The sequence below is a fragment of the Hydra viridissima genome, unplaced genomic scaffold (genome assembly GCF_058129835.1).
Source record: "Hydra viridissima isolate aposymbiotic clone 2 unplaced genomic scaffold, HvirCarnegie_v1 scaffold_8, whole genome shotgun sequence".
Classification (NCBI taxonomy): Eukaryota; Metazoa; Cnidaria; class Hydrozoa; order Anthoathecata; family Hydridae; genus Hydra; species Hydra viridissima.
Genome location: NW_028324307.1, coordinates 1,258,213 through 1,279,808, shown reverse-complemented (window position 1 = coordinate 1,279,808; position 21,596 = coordinate 1,258,213). Strand labels below are relative to the sequence as shown.

General features: G+C 30.8%; 2 protein-coding genes and 1 pseudogene across 3 annotated transcripts; 1 reads left to right on the top strand and 2 right to left on the bottom strand.

Annotated features, from left to right (window-relative positions):
- LOC149884443 (zinc finger BED domain-containing protein 4-like) lies at positions 1–1,524 on the bottom strand. Its single transcript, XM_090096111.1, has one exon. The coding sequence runs from the start codon at positions 1,522–1,524 to the stop codon at positions 1–3; it is 1,524 nt and encodes a 507-aa protein (XP_089952237.1).
- Positions 1,525–6,892: 5,368 nt separating this feature from the next.
- On the top strand, positions 6,893–21,071 carry LOC145187018 (uncharacterized). 2 transcript variants are annotated; one of them, XM_090096755.1, is made up of 4 exons: positions 6,893–7,047; positions 9,815–10,081; positions 16,705–18,015; positions 20,416–21,071. In XM_090096755.1, the coding sequence occupies exons 2-4, from the start codon at positions 9,826–9,828 to the stop codon at positions 21,045–21,047; spliced, it is 2,199 nt and encodes a 732-aa protein (XP_089952881.1). In that variant the 5' UTR covers positions 6,893–7,047; positions 9,815–9,825; the 3' UTR covers positions 21,048–21,071. The 2 variants fall into 2 exon arrangements, with proteins under 2 accessions (XP_089952881.1, XP_089952882.1); XM_090096756.1 differs by having other exon boundaries at positions 6,921–7,047; positions 20,419–21,071.
- Positions 14,307–14,927, bottom strand: LOC149884442 (uncharacterized; annotated as a pseudogene).
- Positions 21,072–21,596: the final 525 nt, after the last annotated feature.

The window sequence follows — 21,596 nt, the reverse complement described above, 5'->3', positions numbered from 1 at the left end:
TCAAAATGGAACTAATTCCAAAAGAACTTGTTTTTTTGCAGCTTGAAAGGCTTCTTGGGATCTAAAGAAGTGGTGCTTGTATCTGGGATCAAGAAGTGTTGCTATTGCAAAATGATCAATGGTCTCTAAATCAAAAAAACGTGCCTCCATTGCTTTCTTTAAAGCATTTTTCATGCCAATCACTTCTTTGTCATCAGAGGGAACTTCGAATGATTTCAGGATAGTTGTCACAATTGGAATACATGCACTGATGCAAGCATCCTTTCTAGAGAGCAATTTGGTGGCTTCTTCGAAAATCGCTAAGATGTTTACCAGCTTTTCACACAGGTTCCAATCCTGTACAGTGAACTCAATGCCGCTGGAAGGACGGATTAGCAGCGTGGTAGCAATTGCTGATTTCAAGTACAGAATTCTTTCAAGCATGTAATATGTTGAATTCCAGCGTGTTGGGACATCATTTTTGAGTCCGAGCCTGTCAAAATTAATCATTTGAACCTCTTGTTGTTTGTAAAGCTCAGCAAAGAAGGAATTTGAAAAAGAAGCATGAGTGCAAAGCTTTCGACATTTTTCTATCAAGTTTACAGCACTCTGAAGTGAAAAAAGTTCTTTTTTAATCACTAGTTGAAGTGAATAATTTAGACACCCAGCAGACTTGTAAACACACTGCGGTTCTTTGAAAGCTGCTTTTATATTTGCAGCATTGTCTCTTAAGCAGAATGTGATCTTGTCCTTTAGCTCCCACTCTTTCACAACATTCTCAAGTCTTTGAAAAATGTTTGAAGCAGTATGTTTTTCATCAAACTTGGAACATGACAGGCAGAACTTGATCCGCTCCCATTTGTCTGAAATGAAGTGTGCCATCATGCCCAAGTACTTATAATGAAAGGATGACCAAGCGTCCAGAGAGATGGAGATAGTTTCAGCATTTTTTTCGTTAAGGATAACTTTCGTTGCAAGCTTAATCTTTTCATAGGCTGGATTGAGCATGCTTCGGTAGTATTTCTCACTTCCAATGTCAAAGTGTGGTTTAAAAAGTGCATGATGGCGTAAAAATCCCGGATTATTCACAATTGACCAAGGCTGTAAGTCGAGGATAATCATTTCAAATATAGATCTATGAAACTTAAGACCTTCTTCGGAATTTGAATCAATTTTTGAGATATTGTCAACCCAGCCAGGCATTGTAAATTGCAGCATCTCAGTCCTCTGGCGTTTTGATCTGATGTCAAATAAAGGTATTGTTCTTTTTTTAATTGTAAGAGGCTCAAGCTGATCTGAAGTTGGTATATTTTCAGGATTGTCGGTAGTTGTGAGTATTGCTTTTTCAGTTAGGAGATTTTTTAGAGTAAGCTGTGGATGCCGACTTCTTAAATGTGATGAAAGTCCGCTAAGTGATTGAAGTTTTGGATTGTGGGATCCACGAGATATTTTCAAATTGCAGATGTTGCAAGTTGCGTATTTGGAATCACTGGCTGTTACGGTAAAATGATTCCACAAATAGCTTTTCTTTCGATTATTTTCCATTGTAAAATTTAGCACTGAGAAACTTTGATTAAATTATTGATTTTGGTTACTTAACTTAAATGTTAACTTATTTAAAGAATGATTTGAGAATAGTAACTTGAATCAATTATGTAACGTGACTTCAATTAAAATTTCTACAATTGTTATAATTAAAAATTGATTTACTAACAAACGATTAAAATTAGGAAATCGTCATGATCCCACTCTAAATTAAAAAGTTATCTAGACTTTTAAAAAAAATCTTATAAAAGTTTCGGTTCATTTCGGTTGTGGTTTGAACCGAAATTTCGGCCGAAACAGGAAAAGTAAAAAATTGCTGACGCAGAAATTTCGGCTTCGGCTTCGGCCGAAAGTTTCCGTTCACTACTCTTAATGTCAAATTTCGTGCTCAATTAAATAGCGCATGGTAGTGGAGAATCCCAGTTTTTATAAAAAATTGGGGTTTTTTAATACACTTTTTCAGCGAATACCGGAATGAGGCGTTAATATTATTTGTAACGTACCTTTAATTTTCTTGTACTGGCTGAACATGGTAAGTAACTAAGTCAGTATGGGGCGAAACAAATACTGTTCTGTACACAAAGTTGTTAAATAACGGTTTTCACTTAAGAATTTTATCAAAAAACCTCAGTTTTTATACTAAAAAACATTTTGAAAAACACAACATCGCTGATGATAAAATTCGAAAGCCACCGCCAAGAAAAACCTTAACTAAAATCGATCGCCAAATCATTTTGGTTGGTTGAGGTTTTTAAAATTATGTTTAAGAAAGATCCTTTTTAAACTTCTAACGAAATAAAAGCAAAATATGAAGAACGGTATTTTATAGTTGCGCCAGCAACAATCATTCGTCTTCGTTTACAAGAAGCCAATCTTCGAGGCTATGTAGCAAAGAACAAACCTCTTATCTCAAAACGAAATCAACTAAAGCGATTAAGATTTGCAAAATTTTTCCCCCAAAAAAATCTTCCCATGGAAAAACTTAATGCACTGATGAATCCAACTAATCTCACTTCAAGATCTGCTAAATCTTGGCTTTAGAAAAATAAAATTCATATTCTATAATGGCCACACCAAAGTCTCGATCTGAATCTAATCAATGCCACATAAGCATGGGAATTTCGGCCTTCGAAATCGACGAAATTAAACGAAATTCGTGTTTCAATTTCGTATCGAAATTTATATTGAATTTCGAAAGACGAAATTTTTAAACATTACAAATTCACGAATTTCGAAATTAAAACTTATGTTTAATTTCGTGTCAATTTCGTTACTTTCAATGACCCGAAATTATACGAAATTTTTTCGCGAAATTAAACAATCCAAAAAATCGAAATTTCGTTCTCAATTTCGATCCGAAATTAAAACACGAATTTCGTTTAATTTCGTCGATTTCGAAGGCCGAAATTCCCATGCTTAATGCCACAACATTGGGGTGGCTTTAAGAGAAAAACAACTAGCTTTCATGAGTTTTGCGGGGAAATTCATAAATTCTGGAATGCCACTACTGTCAAACGAAATCAAAGATTAGGTAGCAGTATTCCATCAAGATGTATTGAAGTAATAAAGAATAAGGGCCGAGCAACAAAAAAAAAGCTAGTTTTAATGTTTGATGTAGACTGAGGTGGACTTTAAAACAGCACTATTTTCTTGTTTGATGTGCAATTTCTATGCTCATAACTTTTTGTTGTATTTTGTAAAATATTCCATAATTATTGTTCTACCTAGTTAAAAATGATTTTCTAACGGTTTAAAGCTGATAAATGGAAATTAATGTAACTTTTTAAAAATTCCCTAATGACGAAAGAAATTTTATTAACTTCAATTAAGAAAACATTGCACAGTGAGTCAGAAAGGTGAAAAAACGGCAAAAATGATATAACCAACAAATGTAAACGTGATATATCAATTCCAGTATTTTTTTGGGTCAGAAAATTTAAATTTGTTATCAGAAATAAATTTTTCGCATCCACAAGACGCATGCTACGCGCGCGTACGCGTCTCAGTGCCATTTACGCGTGCAAGTTATGATTTAAATAAATTTGGATTCCTCATCCTAAATATCATATGATACCTCGTATAAAATCTATACCACGTATTTTTTAAATAAAATTACGTGTATCTCAGACGCGTATTACAGACGCGTCTGCTTGTTAAAGTCTTTTACGTGCACAAAGATTAATTTAAATAAAAAAAAATTGGGTTTTTCAAACCGAAACGCGCACATATACCAATGAAAATAAAAAATTCGGAGTCAAAAAACCAAAATACCTATTACAAATAAATATTATCTTATCTTACTATTCTATGACCAAAACTATTTTTAGAAAAACAGCTTTTTAACATCAGGGAGAAGTGGTACTGATAATTTCAGGGGTTGCCTTCTGCTACTTCTAACTTTACCTCAAACTCGACCAGTCAATTCATTTCAGCTTTAAGATGTTTATCTTCATTTCTGATCACCTCTTTCGTTTCCTTTTGATATTGGAGATGCATGGGGTTAACATTAATGTGTACTAGAGGGTTTTTTATTCAACCATACTGTTTCCTTCATGATGGTTAATTAAGTAGAACAATAGCTGTCTGAAAAAGACTTTTCTCGTTAAATTGGGCCATTATTTTTATCAGTGCATTTTTGTTTATGCACACTTTGGAGACATCATTAAAACCCCCTTTAAAGTGAAATACACCTTTAAACTTTCCCCCCGCTCTCACCGAATATTCTCATAGATCGGCCAACTTGGTAACCTTGGTAACAAGATAATATTTAATATTTAAGTGAGTAAACTACTTTTTGAATTGGTATGAACTAAAATGATTTATTAATACCTTAGATCTTTTGCTTCCCTCACTAAGATCTTCCCAGTCCTTTTTCTTTCTACCTGGACCTGTAGCAACGCCTTTTTTGTTAACTGTTATTTCTTTATCAAACCAGATTTGCTCATGTTCCAAAAGCTTTGAGAAGGTTCTTGAACCCTTTAGCAACTTTGATTTGAACTTACAATTAAATATTGATAGAGTTTTCTTGAGATTTATTATTTCAGGTTCATCATTACTTCCATGGTCTAGTTTCTCCAATCTACGAAACTCAAGAAGAAGAGCCTCAAGTACATTATCATGATTAATTCCTAACTCTTGAATGATAGGAACAAAATTTATTTTCATGATGAATGTAAGCAATAAACAATTATTCGTTAATTTGTATGAAAATTTTATTTTTAAACCTTTAATTCAGGCACTACGCCGTCAAATCATGCAACTTTTGGTTTTTCAGGTTTGAAATTTAGCATGATTTGTTTGAGCATGAGTTTTTGAAGGTTGGTTTTTGAGTTATGACAAATTACCTCTGTAGTGCTAATATAGTGTGAAAAATGTGGGAAAAACAATTAATATGAAATTTTTAATTTGATTTTTTTTATAAGGTTGTGTATTGAATTGGGGCAAGTTCGGGCAACTGATTTTTTTTTTCTGTTTTCATATATACCTATCAATGGGAAAATGTTAAAATTACCATGGAATCTAGTGGAGTCTCTAAGTTTTAATCTCTAATCTAGTGGAATGTCTAAGATCTTAGGAATGACAATCTAAAATCAAAATGCAATGTCAAAAATATTGTTTATAGTTACTAAATATCTTAAATATATGCTTTTAAATCAAATTTTGAACTGTTTTTACCCATATCAATCTTAAAAGTGTGGCACTAAAGCGAACATTTTGTACACGAGTTTTGGAATAAAAAATAAGACAATATGTCTAAGAAAAAGGTGCAAAAATTGGTGAATCCCTAAATCTTAAAAAGCAATTAATTCCAGTTTTTTAGTGATATTAGTTACATTATAACTCAATTTATTAGTTCCTAGCTATTGCTTTTTTTTCGGTTTTTTGCCAGTTTCTTTGGATTTTGACTCACTGTACGTTGAGTGTACTATTTTTGTGATCACCACTGTATATTTGGGGTATTTACAAAACAATGCCTTAATGTTTTACGTAAAAATATCCACCAGCAAGGGTAATGTTTGGACCAAAGATTAGCTAGCAGTATTCCATCAAGATGTGTTGAAGTAATAAAAAAAGAATAATGAAGAATAGATAATAATAATGAAAAAAGAAACTATATTAACTTTAGTAAGTAAAATGTTAAGTTTGCTATTTTTGTAATCGCCATTGTATATTTGGGGTATTTACAAAACAATACTAAACTGTTTTAAGTATAAAAATATCCATCAACATAGTTAATACTTGGACTACAGTGAGTTATTCATTGAAATGCCTTGGTCTTTTTTAAGCTAGTGTGCAACTTTTTCAAATTGCAAAAATTATAATGCAGTATATGGATTAATTTGAATTACATTAAATATACCATAAGTTGCTTCTCATTTGCCTAATGCCCAAATATAGGTCTTGCACAATTCTGAATTTCCTAATACAAGATAACGCTTTCGTGAGTTGATTAAGCTAACTTGATCGCTTCTCGGCCTAATGGCTAAGATCAAGTGTAGTATCGTAAAGCTCATCCGTTAATTGGCAAAGGCCAAAGTGGTGAGTCGGTGGTACCTGCTGATCTCTTGCTGCTAAAGTCGAGAAGAACTTTCTAATGAACAACTTTTTACTTTTTAGTTGAATTGTTTTATGTGTCTTCGCCAATAAAATCAAAAAAGTTCAGAGGCAGTTAGAAGAACTTGAAACGTCACATTTCTTTTTAACTCGGTGCTTTTTAAAGAAAAAAATTCGTTTTTTGTAATTTTTTTGTTTGTTTTTCTGAAAGAGAGAGAGAGAGAGAGAAAATATTCTTAGAAATAAGCAGTATTCTCCTGCAGCCTTTAGTTGATCTTTTCTGACACATAATGCTGATTCAAAAAAATATCAATACTTAAAAATCATCTACTGACATCTTTTCAGCTATGGCCAGTTATTAAATTTTCCTCTGACAATCAGAATTATGCAAATATGAAGTTATTGAACTGTTGCAATACTCATTTACATAAATATTTTATAATTTTAACTTGAATTCATTTCACATCCACTCTGATGCTTTTATCTTTCAACAGTAACACTTATTTATCATTTGTTGGATTTCTAACCTTAGCTTTGCCCGCATTCTTACCACCATAAATAATTTTAAGCTTTTTATTAGCAAGCATATAAAGTAAAAAGCTTTCTTGCCATTTAACCAAGCTTATAAATAATGATTTCACTAATTCTAAAATTTAATTATTCATGCTAATATCTGTTCTAAGTCACTGAAAAACATTTTGGTTGGAGATTTATAAACCTATCCATTTCATTCATTACCCATAACCTAGTGATTTCCACAAATCAGTTTAAATCTCTAAGCGAACTGTTATTTCAGTAACTTTGAACAAATATTAACATGATTATTTATTTTGTAGCATAAGCTCACCGAATGTGTTTTAGAAAAATGTTTTTGCAAATCTTTAATGAATTATTTACAAGTAGTTATAAAATTTTACTGACGTTGGGTGATCATTTTAGTCTTGCGTAGCCAAAATTAGGAGGGAACCGGTGAGTATTAAGTTTATGAACAAATATCTTTATAATATTATTGATTTCAAATATACAAGTTTACACTAATACTTAGCAATGATCTTTATTAACGTCGTTTCGTTTCTTATTTCATTTTTCTTCTGGTTTTTATGTGTAACTTTCAAGGATTAGTTAAGTATGAATCAAATTCGTGGCTGAAACTTTTAACGAAAAAAAAAAAAAAGATTTAAACTTTTAAAGATTCAAACATCTTCCTCTTCCTCTTTATCCATTTTCTTTGTTACAACTGCAGCTTAAAAAATTACACGCAGCACTCAATCATCCTCAATATCCACACAACTCGTAAAATATGGATTTAAAAAGAAAGTCATTTAAAACTGGTCTTTGTCAGTATTAACAAAGTTATGGTAAGAGTAGCTATAGGTTCCTCAACGCTCCCTTCTTTTCTAATTCTCTGAAGGCTTGTAATTTTGTCAATCATGGTTTCGTTTTGTTATTTATTCACTTTGCTTTGTCTAAAAAACTAAGTGTTACAAAATTTCTACATTTCTTCATTCCACTGTGGTCCATTTTCGCCTAAAAAGTGATTACAAATCAAAAGTGCTAATTTTTACTTATTTCTTTGCATTATTTTAATCAAATCACAATTATTAGCTAGAAAGTTCTTAAAAAAAAAAAAAAGAAAAGAAAAAAATGCCAACATTTCTTAAACTGTCCAAAAATGCTAATATTATTTAAAAAAAAGATAAAATTTTGCTAAAATATAAAAAAGATTTTGTTATAAGGCCGGCTTTTGATTGAAAAAATAAATTTATCTAAAAAGTATTTCTCTAAAAGAGAAAAAATCATTTTCTCATCTCATAAAGATCAAAAAGATTGCCATAGAACTTTTCTGAACAATAAATGAGGAAATCACTCTCATCTCTCATACCTAAAAATTCACTCTCATACCTAACTATTAAACACAGAACAGTTTTCTGAAGACCTTTGACTACTTGAAGTTTCAGTAAGAAAATTTAATCATACCAATCAAACCATCAATCATAATTACAAATCAAACCATAAATACAAATCAAACCATTAATCATAATTAGGATCATTTGATGGTGAATTTCAAACACTTTTTGGTCCTCAGTTAATAACATTTGGAAGGAGTTTTTTTTTTCTGTTTGAATGGTTTCATGAGTTTTCTTGGCTTACTCTGGAGTTTCTTTGGCAAGTTTAAACGAGATTGGCCTGTAATATCGTGTAGAAGATGGTACTTTAGTTTGCTAAATTATATTGTCAATGTATTAACAATATGGAGTCTAATGGGAACCAAAGAACAAATGAATAAATTGCTTTCAGAAAAGGAGACATTATCATTTGAATAAAATCTTTTTTTACATTCTGCATGTCCCGATAAAACATCATAACCCCATTTTAAAATTAAGTTGAGAGCGATGGATGAAGTTTCAAGTGAACTTATCATGTCATTATGAAAGTCAATTAGTCTAGATGATGTGTGATTCAATAGATCTTGCAGAACAATTTCAAAACAAGTTCCTGAAATGGTGATGTTCTCAGAATAGCATTCTTTCATTGCATCCAGGAGCTTCCCATAAGTTGGATTGATACTGGCATTGTGCTCTCTTGCATTTGTTCTTGTTAGTTGGTATGATTACTTTAATAAGTCGCTATCTAAATACAAAGATAAAGCCACTGTTCTAGTGGTTGGTTTCATAAGATCCTTTTGAATTGAATCCGATGCTTGCCGGAAGGTCCTTATCTAGATTATGTTGTTTTAGTAGCCTGCTTCATCAGAAATGATGAAACATATGCCACAGTTTCTAAAGGGGCAAATAGGAGCAGCTATATTATATCTTATTTTGCTCATATTTAATAGCAAAAGAAGCTTGATTCTGGTAAATACCAAGAAGGTAACTATATTCGAGAAAAATGTGAAGACTCATAATAAGCACAAGTGATTTTTAGAAAATGCTTTTTTATCTATTCTTAAAAGGTGAGTTGTAAATATTTTGACTAAACTTTATAAAATAAAAAAACTTACCGTAGAAAAGTTTCAGTGAAAACTTGATCAAATTCAATGGATTCTTTTTTGAGAAATACCGCCTTTTATAATAATGAAAAAATATGCAAAATAAACTTTTACAACTTCAAAATAACCTTCAGGCCTTTTTACAAGTTAATTACTTCTGAAAAGCGGAAAGAATGGTCATAATATTTTAGAGTATCCTAAAGATAAAAAACACATTAAAATACCTTTTTGCCAAAAGTCAATCATTAACTTTTCATCACTTTTTAGGCCAAAATGAACCACTGTGCATTCCTTGGAATCATTTCTAACATTTTTCACTGATTTGCAAAGAAAAACATTTCCCTCTGAATCAATGATCTGTAATCAAGTGGTGCTATCTTTTAATAGGCCATCAAATGAATCTAAATGATGTTCATTTTCTTTAAGCATAAAATTTGCTACATTTTCCTTATTCTTACTTATTTTTCAATAGCAAAATCCTCCACCTCAATTTCGATCAATTACTCCTCACGCTTCATATCAGTAGAAGGAATCATTTACTAGTGGTATGTCCTCTTTGAAAGATGTGCTGTAGTTCAGTCCATCTCATCTAATTGCAAGCATTTTTCAACAATATTTCAACAATGGTGTGATAATATTAAACGGCCTTAAGAGTGTCAGTATAAGTAAAAAGATAAAAAATTGTTAATAAAAAAAGAATGACCAAATGGTTGAAAAACAAATGCAGCAAATCTTGTGTTGTTTTAGGCACATTCGTCATGGATCCAAGAACAAAACGCATTTTGGCTGATAAAATAAGAATCTGTTCTGAGTGGAAAAGATTCGCACATTACGCTGGTTTTCCCGATGCTGCCAGCGATTATATCGACCTCGATAAACCCAGCGATCAACTTAAAATGGACGAACTACTTAATTTGGTCGTTTTGCGAAATTTTTCTGGCTTTAAAACCGTGGTCGAAAAATCTCTTCTGCTGATGGATAAAGAAGACATTTTGAATGAGATCAAAATGATTCGTAAGTGCAGCCCCGATTTTTGTATATTTCACATTTTTAGATGCGAATATGTTGCTTTGTGGAAGAGAATTTCCCACCGTTGTTTTATATTGTTCCCAAAATGTAAATTCTCTATAAAGTTTTTATTTCTGAGAAATTTCAGCTGAATTAATTTCCCCCATCAATTTAACCATTCAGCCTTGAAACTGCAAAGTTGTTTTGTTACAAACTCCTAAGATCAATCAATCATAAAATCAATCAATCATGAGATCAATCAATCATGAGATCAATCAATCATAAGATAAATCAATCATGAGATCAATCAATCATAAGATAAATCAATCAAATGATTAATCAATCATAAGATCAATCAATCATAAGATCAATCAATCATGAGATCAATCAATCATAAGATAAATTAATCATAAGATCAATCAATCATAAGATCAATCAATCATAAAATCAATCTTTAATCTACTAACAATATAAGACAGCTGAACATTAAAGTCAACATTTTTATGTAAAAAGGCTATATTTTTTTTTTGAGCCTGCAAAAACACCATCCGAAAAGTTGTTTTGTCAAAAGTTCACAAAAATATTTTTGGCTCAAATATCTTAGAAGAAAAAGCCTTATGTAGAAATGGCATTTTGTTAAAATAACGCAAGTAACACATCTATAGTAGCTTATGGCAGTTTGCTTTCGAGAGCAATGTTATGTAAATTCAAAACTTCTTTACATTTAACTTATATTCATCAAAGTTTATGAACAATTCAAGATCTTTCCATGTTAATCATTTTTACGCGCGAATTCCGGATTTGTTACGGAAACTGCAATTCTCTCGCGTGTAACTTTCTGCTGATGTCCTTTTGCACATGGGTAACTACTTTGCCATCAAACGGTTTCTTTTAGTCATATTGTCATCTGCTTGATGAAGGTTTATCCAAAAACTGCGCTTCTGTAATAACTTTAGTAACGAGCAACTTGCATAAGCTTCATTTACGTGTTTTTTATGCACTATGATGTTAACATTCCCATCAGACCCACATGCTACCTAGTTGACATGGTTCGAAAAAAAGATAAAAATGCCCAGCCGGCAAAATAACTTTTTTTTAAACGTTAGATAAAGATTATCAGGATCTTTGTGAAAACGTTATGGATTGGTTGTATAGGTATCATCTAAAAAGGTTTTTCGTAAACGAATTTGTAAATAACAGCAACAAACCATTCAAATACAGTATTTTTTTAAATTGAAACTTCTTCTAAAGTTTATTTAGTTTAGTACCTGATGTTGAATTTTGCTTCTTGATAACCAAAACATATATTTGTGGTCTGCAGAAAGCCACTTAACCAGATACCGTACGATGGTACGGTATTAGTTCAGTCTAACTCTTTACCATTTTAACCATACTAACCATAGATATAAAAATTTTTACAGTTAGAATGTTTTAAACAGTGTATAACATTATCTGACCAATTTAACCGCAAACAAAGTAAATATTTCATTAAATGAGTATTTACAAAGTATTACACGCGTTATTATAAAGCAACAAATAATGTGTTAAAAGATTGGTTATCGAACTAATCGAAAAATCAAGTCACCCCAGTATCAAAATGTAACTTAAGTGAATCTTACCTTTTAAGGAAAGTAATGCATATTAATGAAACAACTATTGTGGTTGAACTTTTAACAAATCTTGAATGATTAAAGATGATTTCCTATTCCATTTCTGATAGGTATCATACAATATCCATCAGATTTTAACAAACAAGAAGCCATTAGATTTACTATCACACTTTTGAACATTACAGTTATAACATTTGCTGCTTTAAAATGTACTACAGTAAGAAAAGTTAGACTCATGGCCAAAAATGAAACTCATTTCGCTGGCATATTGCGTAAACCTCGCAAATAAAATAACCGCCAACAACGTCTTGCACATCGCCAAAATTTTGCTACGGGTAAGCAACATGCATGAAACACTTGATAAATGCGATCTTGCCGTTTTTATTTGTTACGTTTTGATTACTATTTTTTTTCTTTCTTTAAACTTTATTTCTTCTAGTCTTTCTAAAAACTGTACCAGCAAATGAAGTTGATTGTAAACTGAACGTTTTAAAAGTTGTTAGGAATTTTCAAATGGAAAAGAAAATGATTTAAACCACAATAAAAGTGTTTAACATCACCACCAAAGCGTAAAAGGTTGTGAACATTATACACACAGAAAACTTTTCCCTATTAGTCACCTGACCTCCTAACAAAACAAGGCACAAGTTCTTCTTGTGCTAGATTGACTATTTAGAACCAACTAGCTAAGTTAGTGTGGAAGCTTTCATTGGGTTTTAAGACCATAGTCGCCGAGAGAAACTTCGGGCCCTGAGGAAGTTTTCTTAACGGGCTATCATAATGATCAATCATATACCCAAGACCGCTAGAAGCGTGCTCTTGCCTTTGAAAATTAAAAATAAAAATTAACCAAATCTTATAAAAGTTAAAACTTTTTAGATCTTTTAAAAGTTAAAGTTGGGAAAAAGTCTACAAGAAATAATGTTAAACACTGTTTCATAATAAAGCTTTGCGAGCCTTTCGACTCGCAAACAGATTAATAACTTCTTCAAAATTAGTTTTCATAGCTATTTCGGCTTCAATAGATATAAGTCTTAAGTCATTTAAACGATTTGTTTGATTGTTGATCTTAATATGTTTTTTATTCTTTTTAACACACTGAAAGATCTGTCTGCTTGGGCAGATGTCGCTGGAATTGTGAAAAACAGCCTTATTGCAATTATGTTAGGAAACAGCACATCCAGAGTGTTTTTTAATTTCATTTAATAATTCAACGAGTTGAAGAGAAATAGATTGTATATTGGCATCATAAATTGATTTTAAATGTAGCATTTCATCTCTAAGATGATCATCGATATCATTTTCATACATTTTTCGCAATTTTTCACACTTGTTTTGTATTTCTTGATCATTTTAAATCACGGAGCAACCATAATACATTTAATAAAGAATCTATTTCTTTTGCTGAATTAAATCTTCTTGTCATATTTCCAATGATGCTATCCATAAAATCATTAAAAATGTTAATTCTAAATTCTTCAATCAATGTCCTTTTCAACTCGTGTACTGTTTTTTTTTTCGGTATATTTTTTTTCTGAAAATTCTGTGTTTATCTGTAAAGATGTGCCCAACAATCTACATTCATTTAAAATAACATCCCAACTATCTCTTATTGTATTTAATTCAACAAGAAGACTTGACAAATTGGTTATTTCTATATCAGTTGTTGCATTGCGAGCTTGTAAAACGGTACTTCTGCAATTTATAGCAGCAAGAACATTTTGACATATTTTTGCCAGTACTAAGCATTCAAAAGAGTCCTAATATTTTTTTATTCCGTTAAGATCTGATCGAGTTTCTGATGTTAAGTTTAATTCCAAAACAGCGTCTATTGCTATTATAATTTCGTTAATCTTTTCAGCAAATGGTTTAACGCTTTCAATGCTCGAAGACCACCGTGTATTTGACAAAGTGTGCAAAGAACATCCAGTATTATTTTTTAATATTTCCCAACTTTGTGAGCTACTACTAAATATATTGTATAATTTCTGAATAGTGCCGAAAAATCTTACAACTTGAATACAAGCTTCTGCTGCATGAACACCACATAAATTTAAACTATGACACGCACAAGGAGAAAATATTGCCAATTGATTAATTTGCAAAATGTGAGCTTGTGCACCTTTTTATGATCCACTCATGTGTGGATTCGTTGGCATATCCGTGTGCGCGACAGTCACAGGATTATTATACCTTTGTAGCTTTTCAAGAATTAACTTCGCAATGTCTTCTCCAGTCTTCTTATTGCAGTCAACAAATTAAAGAAATCTTTCCATAATTTCTTTAATTTGTTGAACTTAGTAACGTACCGTAAAATGAATGTATTTTATACTTTATGCGGAGAATTAGGTGTTACATATACAATAAGAGAATAATATGTCAGTTTCTCTTTCCTTTAAAATACAAGTTCTCAAGTAATCAGCACAGCATGATATGAATTCATTTTTAATGTCTGCCGATAAGTAATGTACTTGCAATATCAGCTTTTCGTTTTGTGTTTGCTTTACGTTTTTTAAATGTTCTTCTAAAAGCGAATAGTAATGACTGAAAAGTTCTAATAATCCTAGAAAATTTCCGTTGTTTGAATCTCCTATCAAATGAGTAACTCCTCTAATGCCCAATCAACGCTCAGCAAGAAACGAAATTACATCTAATAATCGTTTTAACAAATCTTTCCATTTCTGTGTCTCATTTTTTATTTGTATTACTATAAGGCAATCAATTGTGGTATGTTTATTAATATTTTTTTCTAAATTTCACCACTGAATATAACATGAATTATGATTGCTAGATTTTTCATGGTCAGGTTTTCTATCATATACTTTTTTGTACCCTACTCAGCTGCCAACCATTTTCTGTAGCAAAAACTGATGTTTGCCCACGAAATTCATGAAATAAAGAACAAAGAAAACAAAACAAAGCATTTTTAGATTTGCTCCAAATCATTCACGAGGAACTATTTCTTCATTTTTAAAACGATAGCCTAATAAATACGTAGGGAATTGACTAACGTGTTTATCTGTAGGAAATGTTGTTGGGTGTGGTTCAGGACCTCTTAGAATAGCATCTTCTACGTCTTTTGGTGTTACATTTAATTTTACCACTCCAATATCGATGTTGGCACAGTCTGTATACAAAGAAAGTGTCAAAATATCAGATTGCTCTTCGAGCCCGGAAATTCTAGCAAATTCCGTTTCATTACTTGGACCTAATGGATCCGCATCAATGTTTCCATTATCGATTCAATTCTTCAAAATCATTATCTTGCCCAGCATCAAAATTCGTTTTAAAGTTCAAAAAATAGAATTAAAAAATTTCGATTGTATAAATGTTTAGTTCTTTATCCATACGTGTGGTAAAGTTGATTTTTTAGTTCACCTAGTTTAGTGAAATGGTAACTTAAACTAATAATAAAATCATCATAAGCTTCCTAACATTAGCTTATGACAATTATATATTCTTATACTGTTTATGACTTTTTGAATTCAATATATATATGCATTAATATGCATTTATATACATTAATATATTTATATATTTTTACATTTAAGAATTGAAAAAATGTAGCATGGGTTACGTTTTATTTATTTTTTGAGAATAGCACTATAAAACAATAATTTGTTTATGACTTTTTTAATTCAATATCATTACATTCGTAACCAGTTTGAAGTTTTACAATCGCAGTTGTGTAAAAAAGGACATAGTTTCTCCAGTTTCCAATCGACGTTAACAAAAAACTGAAAAATTAATGTTTTTTTGACTTAACAAAAATAACTCCGAACATCCACTAATTTTTGCGAAAACAAGTTCCCAAGTTTATTTAAAATGTTTTATACTTTCTTAACGGAGGTAAATTAATTTTTTTGAAAACTATTTTAAAAAGAACCACTTACCCTCGAATTAAAATAAGTTAAATAGTTTTAAAATACTAAGCGCGAAAAAGAAGAAATATAAATAAATATTTTTTTCAAATAGAAAATCTATCACACTGACTCGATTGGTCAAGTATAATGAGTCAACCGTAATTAAAATCCTAATCAAGCAAGTGAACAAAACCCCGAAAAATATAGGAAATCTGTTTCAAATTTAATTCCTTATTGTTTGTATTTGCAACTCGGAAAAGTTTTCAGGAGTTTTCAAACTGGAAATATGATTGAAGATTTGATTTCCACTACTCAACAGCGAGCCTATCAAAAAAATCAAGATCATTAAAGGTGCTCTACATTAATTTATCGTCTCTTAATGTCAAATGGAAAACTGAACGTTTCAAAAACGTTGCCTAAATGTATTATCAATACGTATTTTTTTAAATACCGCAAATTTAGATCCGAAAATAAATATTTCAACCCTTATTCCAGTTTTGGTTTCAGCGATTCAACAATTTATACCACACATTTTTAATGTTATTCCACAATTTGTTTGACTTTTTCCTAATATAAATTGCAATTTATCAACTTTTTTAAAATTTAGTATTGCAATGTTTGTGTGCGCCATCAATTCGCATCGGTTCAATAGCGTTTTTTGCAGGGTGCATTTTTAGATGAAATCAATATATATAGCCACAGTAAGAAAGACTTTTTTCGCCCCAAGATGAATTAAGTAAGAACTTGCAAAAATAAACAAAATTTAATCTTTTTGCAACTTGTTAAAAAGCTCTGCGCCATAAAATTTAGCCTGTAGTCTTTGGTTCAAACGTTTTATGCAAATATTTCAATCAATTAAATGCACCCAAAATATGTTAAATTCTCTTAAATAGTTCGTAAAGTTTTTTTCTGATTTAAACTTAAAACAAACAAAATAAAATAAAAACTAACTAAAAAAAAAAAGAGAAACTAAACTAATTTGTCAGGAAATTATCAAAAACTTTTCACTTTCTCCCTGAGAGTCTTACACTCTTGTTACATTGTGTAGGAATTATTTATTCTATAATTAAACAAATCGAACAATGTGTTAAAACATTTTTCGATTTTTATACGAAAGAGAAAATCCGCAAATTGATTTCATACTGTTCTTGTTTAGATGCAAGTGACCAGCTGAAAGCATATTACCTAAGTACTTACGGGACAACGCATCGACATGAGCAGAGTCAAAAAAGCAATCCCAACCTTCTCCTTAGTTACTTAAATATAGCTATAGTAGAGGAAGCAGACTTAAAAATGGTTACTGATGACTTTAACGAATGGAAGTACTTTTGTAATAAAAAAAATAGTTGCAAAGCAATAAAATATGAGGAGGTATTTGATATAACTTCACGGTTGATTATGATTACAGGACCTAAAGGTATCGGCAAAACAAACTTTCTTCAAAACTGTCTTTGTCATTGGTCAAAAGGACTACACTGGAAAGATTTAAAGTTTGTATTTTATCTCGAGTTTGAAAAAATCAACAAACTCCCAAATGTTTCAAACATGAGACAACTCATAAATAAGTTTTACAAAAACATTCTGAAGGGATTCGAAGTTTCTTCGTTTGATGCAACGATGTTTATCATAGATGGTTTAGATGAGTTTGTTTACTTAGAACAATTAATTAATTGCAAAACTTCAAACACCGTTCCCATAACAGCAGCACTCCAGAATGCCATTAGTTCAGAAAGTTGTAGAAGTGTTCTTTGTGGAAACGTTGAAACTGTAATGAGATACTGGAACACTATTAAAGATTACAAAGACGCGGTAAGCATTCAAATTATGGGTTTTAACATCAATGGAACAAAGAGTTTCTTAGAAGACCTTTTGTTGAGTAAAACTTTGATAACTGACCTAGAACTACTTTCTACATTATCTCATAATGGAGCGGCTTTGCTTTCTGTACCACTTTATTTGAAAGCAGCATGTTCAACGCTGCTTACTTTAAACATTCAGTCTGTTAAAACTATAACCGAGCTACACACGCTGATTTTTTTATACTTCGTTCAACAAAGCTGCAAAAGTAAAGAACAATTACAGCAGCTAATTCAAATAAATCGGCAGCACATTTTAAAAGTCTGCGAAGTGGCCTTTACTCTATTGGACAGAGGAAAAGTGAGCGTTTCGCAAAAAGAGTTAAGCTCAGTTCTTGATGAGAACGGTTTTGAACCACTTGGTTTTTTAAAAAAATCTGTCGTTAGTCAACAATATCAGTTCGCTCATTTCATTTTAAGGAAGTTTTGCGCTTCTGTTCATTTATTATTCCACGTTAATTCTCGTGATATTATTACTAACAAAGGATTGCGCAACTGCTTACCCTTCATTAGCAGTTTTGTTCACGCTAACGAGAGAAGCTTTTTGAGTTTAATTTGCGAGTTAAAAGAACCATTTCAAAAACAGACATTTTGGCTCAGAGACGTCTTAGGTGAGTAATTCTTTTTTAGTTTTCATTAATATCTGTTATTTTCACATCGTGTTGTATAACACCCATTAATGAAAAGCTAGCATCACTATTGAACACACTTTGTTCAGGAGATAACTTTTAAAGGGTCATATATACTATAATAATTAATTCTTTATTAATACAATAACAGGTTTTTTAGACGAAATGTAAAAAGTTTTTGTGTACTTATCAGCCATTTTTACAAAAAATGTTAATAAGGTTTGCTCTGCTTTAAAGCGATATATTTCATCGGCTACTACAAAATTTTAATAATGACATTTCAGTTTTGTCATTTAATAAGCAAGTATTATAGAAATGCTGTAATGTTTTGTTGAGGACTGATTACGAGGATCGGATTGTAAAGTTTTCTCATTTTTAAAAACATTGCTTTTACAGCTGGTCTGTAACTTAATTCTTAGGTAAACAACTTTTTCTTCAACGGGGAGGAGAGCTGACATAGGGAATGAACAATTAGTAAATGCTTTGAAACAATTACATTGGTTAGTCTAAGTTGAATGTGTAGAGGTTTTATGATCTTTCGTTTCTTACACAGCAGAGTGATCTTTTTGCTGTAATCGGAGTTCCCGTCATACTTTTCTATACCACGTTATACTTGAATCTTAATCAGGGGATTCTTCTTCTCTTTATCCATTTCGGCTAAAAGTTTTTATCAGCTGGTATTGATATTCTCTGTACTTCCAAATAAAGCAAAGCTTTTTATTTTTAACTGATTTGATTAATATCATTACAATTTTCATCAAAATAGGTTTAAATAACTGTTGTCGTCTTCTTAAAAGAAAATCAAAAACTTATATCTCTTAAGCATCTTTGATTGAACATCTTTCCATCTTTACTTTTCATAGTGTTAACTTTTTCTTGATTGTACGTGAAAAAAAGTTTCCTCTAGGTTATTCTAATTAGAGATCTAGAGAGTTTATTTGAATTAATTTTATCTTATTTATATAATTTAGAAGGAAAATTTTAATTAAAAATTTCAAAAATATTCTTAACTTTTCGAGAAACTATACATAAATTATAATTAAAGCAAATAAACGCTCATTAATTCTCATCGTCTAGAGTTTCCATTAAAATAACGATTGAAAATTCTAACGTGCATGTTCGTCACGTTTCAATTTCGATGACGACCATAGAAAGAGTTTTATTGAAAGCGCCTGGCTTAAGGCGGTCAATTCCATTTAGCTGTAAGAAATACTGATTTTTGCATATAAAACCTACAATTAAATTTCCTTTTATAACTGTATAAGTATTGCCATCATGTAAATTATCATCCTGGAAAAAAAACAAACTGTTAAAAGCACTCAAAGAGATTTGGATTATAATTTAATTGGTCTTGCTGTCTCAGTTTTGTAAAAACGTTTTCACGGTTTCTTAACCAGTATTTAGAGAAATAACATGACAGCTAAATGAGATGCTGAAGGTGGTGTCAAAAAAAAGTTCACAAATATTTAATTAAAGAGAAGAGTTAAAAATATTTTGATGCTAAAGGAACCTGCCACAATCTGCAATCATTCAAATCTACTGGCAACCAGCTTTTTCAGTTTTGTTAAAACTTTTTTTGTAACACCGAATGTCAGCAGTTTAATAAATTCTATTCTTGTTAGAGCTAATTTATCAGTTGCAATTAAAAACATTAGTACCATATTGATGTACACATTTGTCAGAAAATCGAGGAGTATCATGCGCTAAATGCAATTGTAACGCTGATAAGGGAGGATGTTGAAGTTTTATTTTAATTAAATGATTATGAGCAGTTTAATTAAAAAAAAAAAAAAAGGAATCAAAATTTACCTAAAATATTCAATATTTCTCTCGCTTAAGTGTGTGACTAACAAAAAATATTTCCATCAATATGAAACCCCTTTTTAAAACCCATTGGTACTTCAGCTCATGAAATGTAAACTTAGATACCCTAGCAGATTTTTTAATTAGCTGAAATAAATCAAAAGTTATAAGCATCGACAAGACAGTTTTCAGTTTTATTGGGTAGGTAAAGGTTATATAAAGATAAATGCCTAAAGTTTAGTTAAAAAATAATAGCTGAAATAAATCAAAAGTTACAGGCATTGACATGATGTCAAAAATTGAAAGATTTTTAGTTTTACTGGGTAGATTAAAATTACTTACACAGATGTAAATGCTTAAAATTTAAAATATGATTGGATGCATTTTAGTTTCATGCAGAAATATATAATTTGAGAAGAGAAACACGAGCGAAGTTTTACATTAAAAGATGTGCGATTTTTATTGGCTTATCGCACTCAAATTGCAAAAGATTTTGAATATTTTCAATTTGCTAAATATTAATAATAATAAACGAACGTCTTACAAAGAAAGAAACTTGATATTCTTTACTTTCTTTAGCAGAACGCAATGATCGCAAGCTCTTTATCAAAAGCTTCTATGAGGCACAGATTTCAATTGCAGAGAATTTAATGAAAGCAATTGAAAATGAACAAGGATGGATCATAGAGGTAGAAGAGGAAAGTATTACTAATGAAGATTCAAAACAAAAATATTTTACAGATAAACTTATCGAAGCTCGAATCAAACAAGGTTCCATTATAAACCGTAAAAAAACGACTTCCGAAAAAACAATCTCCGCAAAGTCCGACAAACTAATGACTTCAAATAATCAAGTAAAAGATGTTGACGCAGAAATAATAATTAGATTTGTAGAAAAAACACGACAACAAGTTTTAGGAGAGAAACATGAAGATACACTGGATAGTAAACACTGGATTGCGCAGTGTTTATATGAAAAAAAACATTTTGAATTTGCTAAAAAAATGTTTAGAGATGTAGAAAACATGCAAAAAGAAGTGTTAGGAGAGAAACATAAAGATACTCTACGTACTAAACAGTTGATTTCAAAGTGTTTGTGTAAAAAGCAGCAATTTGAAGACGCTGAAAAAATGCTTAGAAATTTAAAGCAAAGGGAACAATTTGATAAAAAAGAGCTTATCAGAGATTCTAAAAATTGTTTATTAATGTAGGAAATATAAAACTGAGGTTTTAGAGATTAAGCATTCTTATTGACTAAGATCTTTTATTTAGTCTAAAACATATTTAGATGTATGAAATTATGAAACGAGATATTATGATAGAAACATGAAGAAGAACTTAATACCGGATTACATTTTGGTTTTATGAAAATAAACAGTTCCATTATACCTAAAAAATATAAAGCTGTAAAAAGTTTAGAAATATCAACTGAAGAAGGAAATATGAACGTACACTAAATACCAATAAATGAATTGCATTTAGTTCTTTCGAAAAACAACCATATATTACAAAAGACGAATCGATAATGCTGAAAAAAGTTTACAAGTGTAGAAAAAATGCAAAAAAATGGTTCAAGAGAGAAGCATGATGCTTTATACAGTGCTTTATGCAAGCACTACTAACAACTAGATACTTTATATTGGATTACACCGTTCTTATTTAAATATACTTGATAAGAAATATACTTGATAATAAGCGCTAGAGAAAAGAAGTTTAAGGAGAGATAATAAGCAAAAAACAGCAAAACTATATTGCTAAAA

Coding starts and splice junctions, on each gene's coding strand:
- LOC149884443 (XM_090096111.1), bottom strand. CDS start 1,524: ATGGAAAATAATCGAAAGAAAAGCTATTTGTGGAATCATTTTACCGTA.
- LOC145187018 (XM_090096755.1), top strand. CDS start 9,826: ATGGATCCAAGAACAAAACGCATTTTGGCTGATAAAATAAGAATCTGT. Junction 10,082..16,704: donor GAATGAGATCAAAATGATTC/GTAAGTGCAGCC, acceptor GTTCTTGTTTAG/ATGCAAGTGACCAGCTGAAA. Junction 18,016..20,415: donor TTGGCTCAGAGACGTCTTAG/GTGAGTAATTCT, acceptor TACTTTCTTTAG/CAGAACGCAATGATCGCAAG.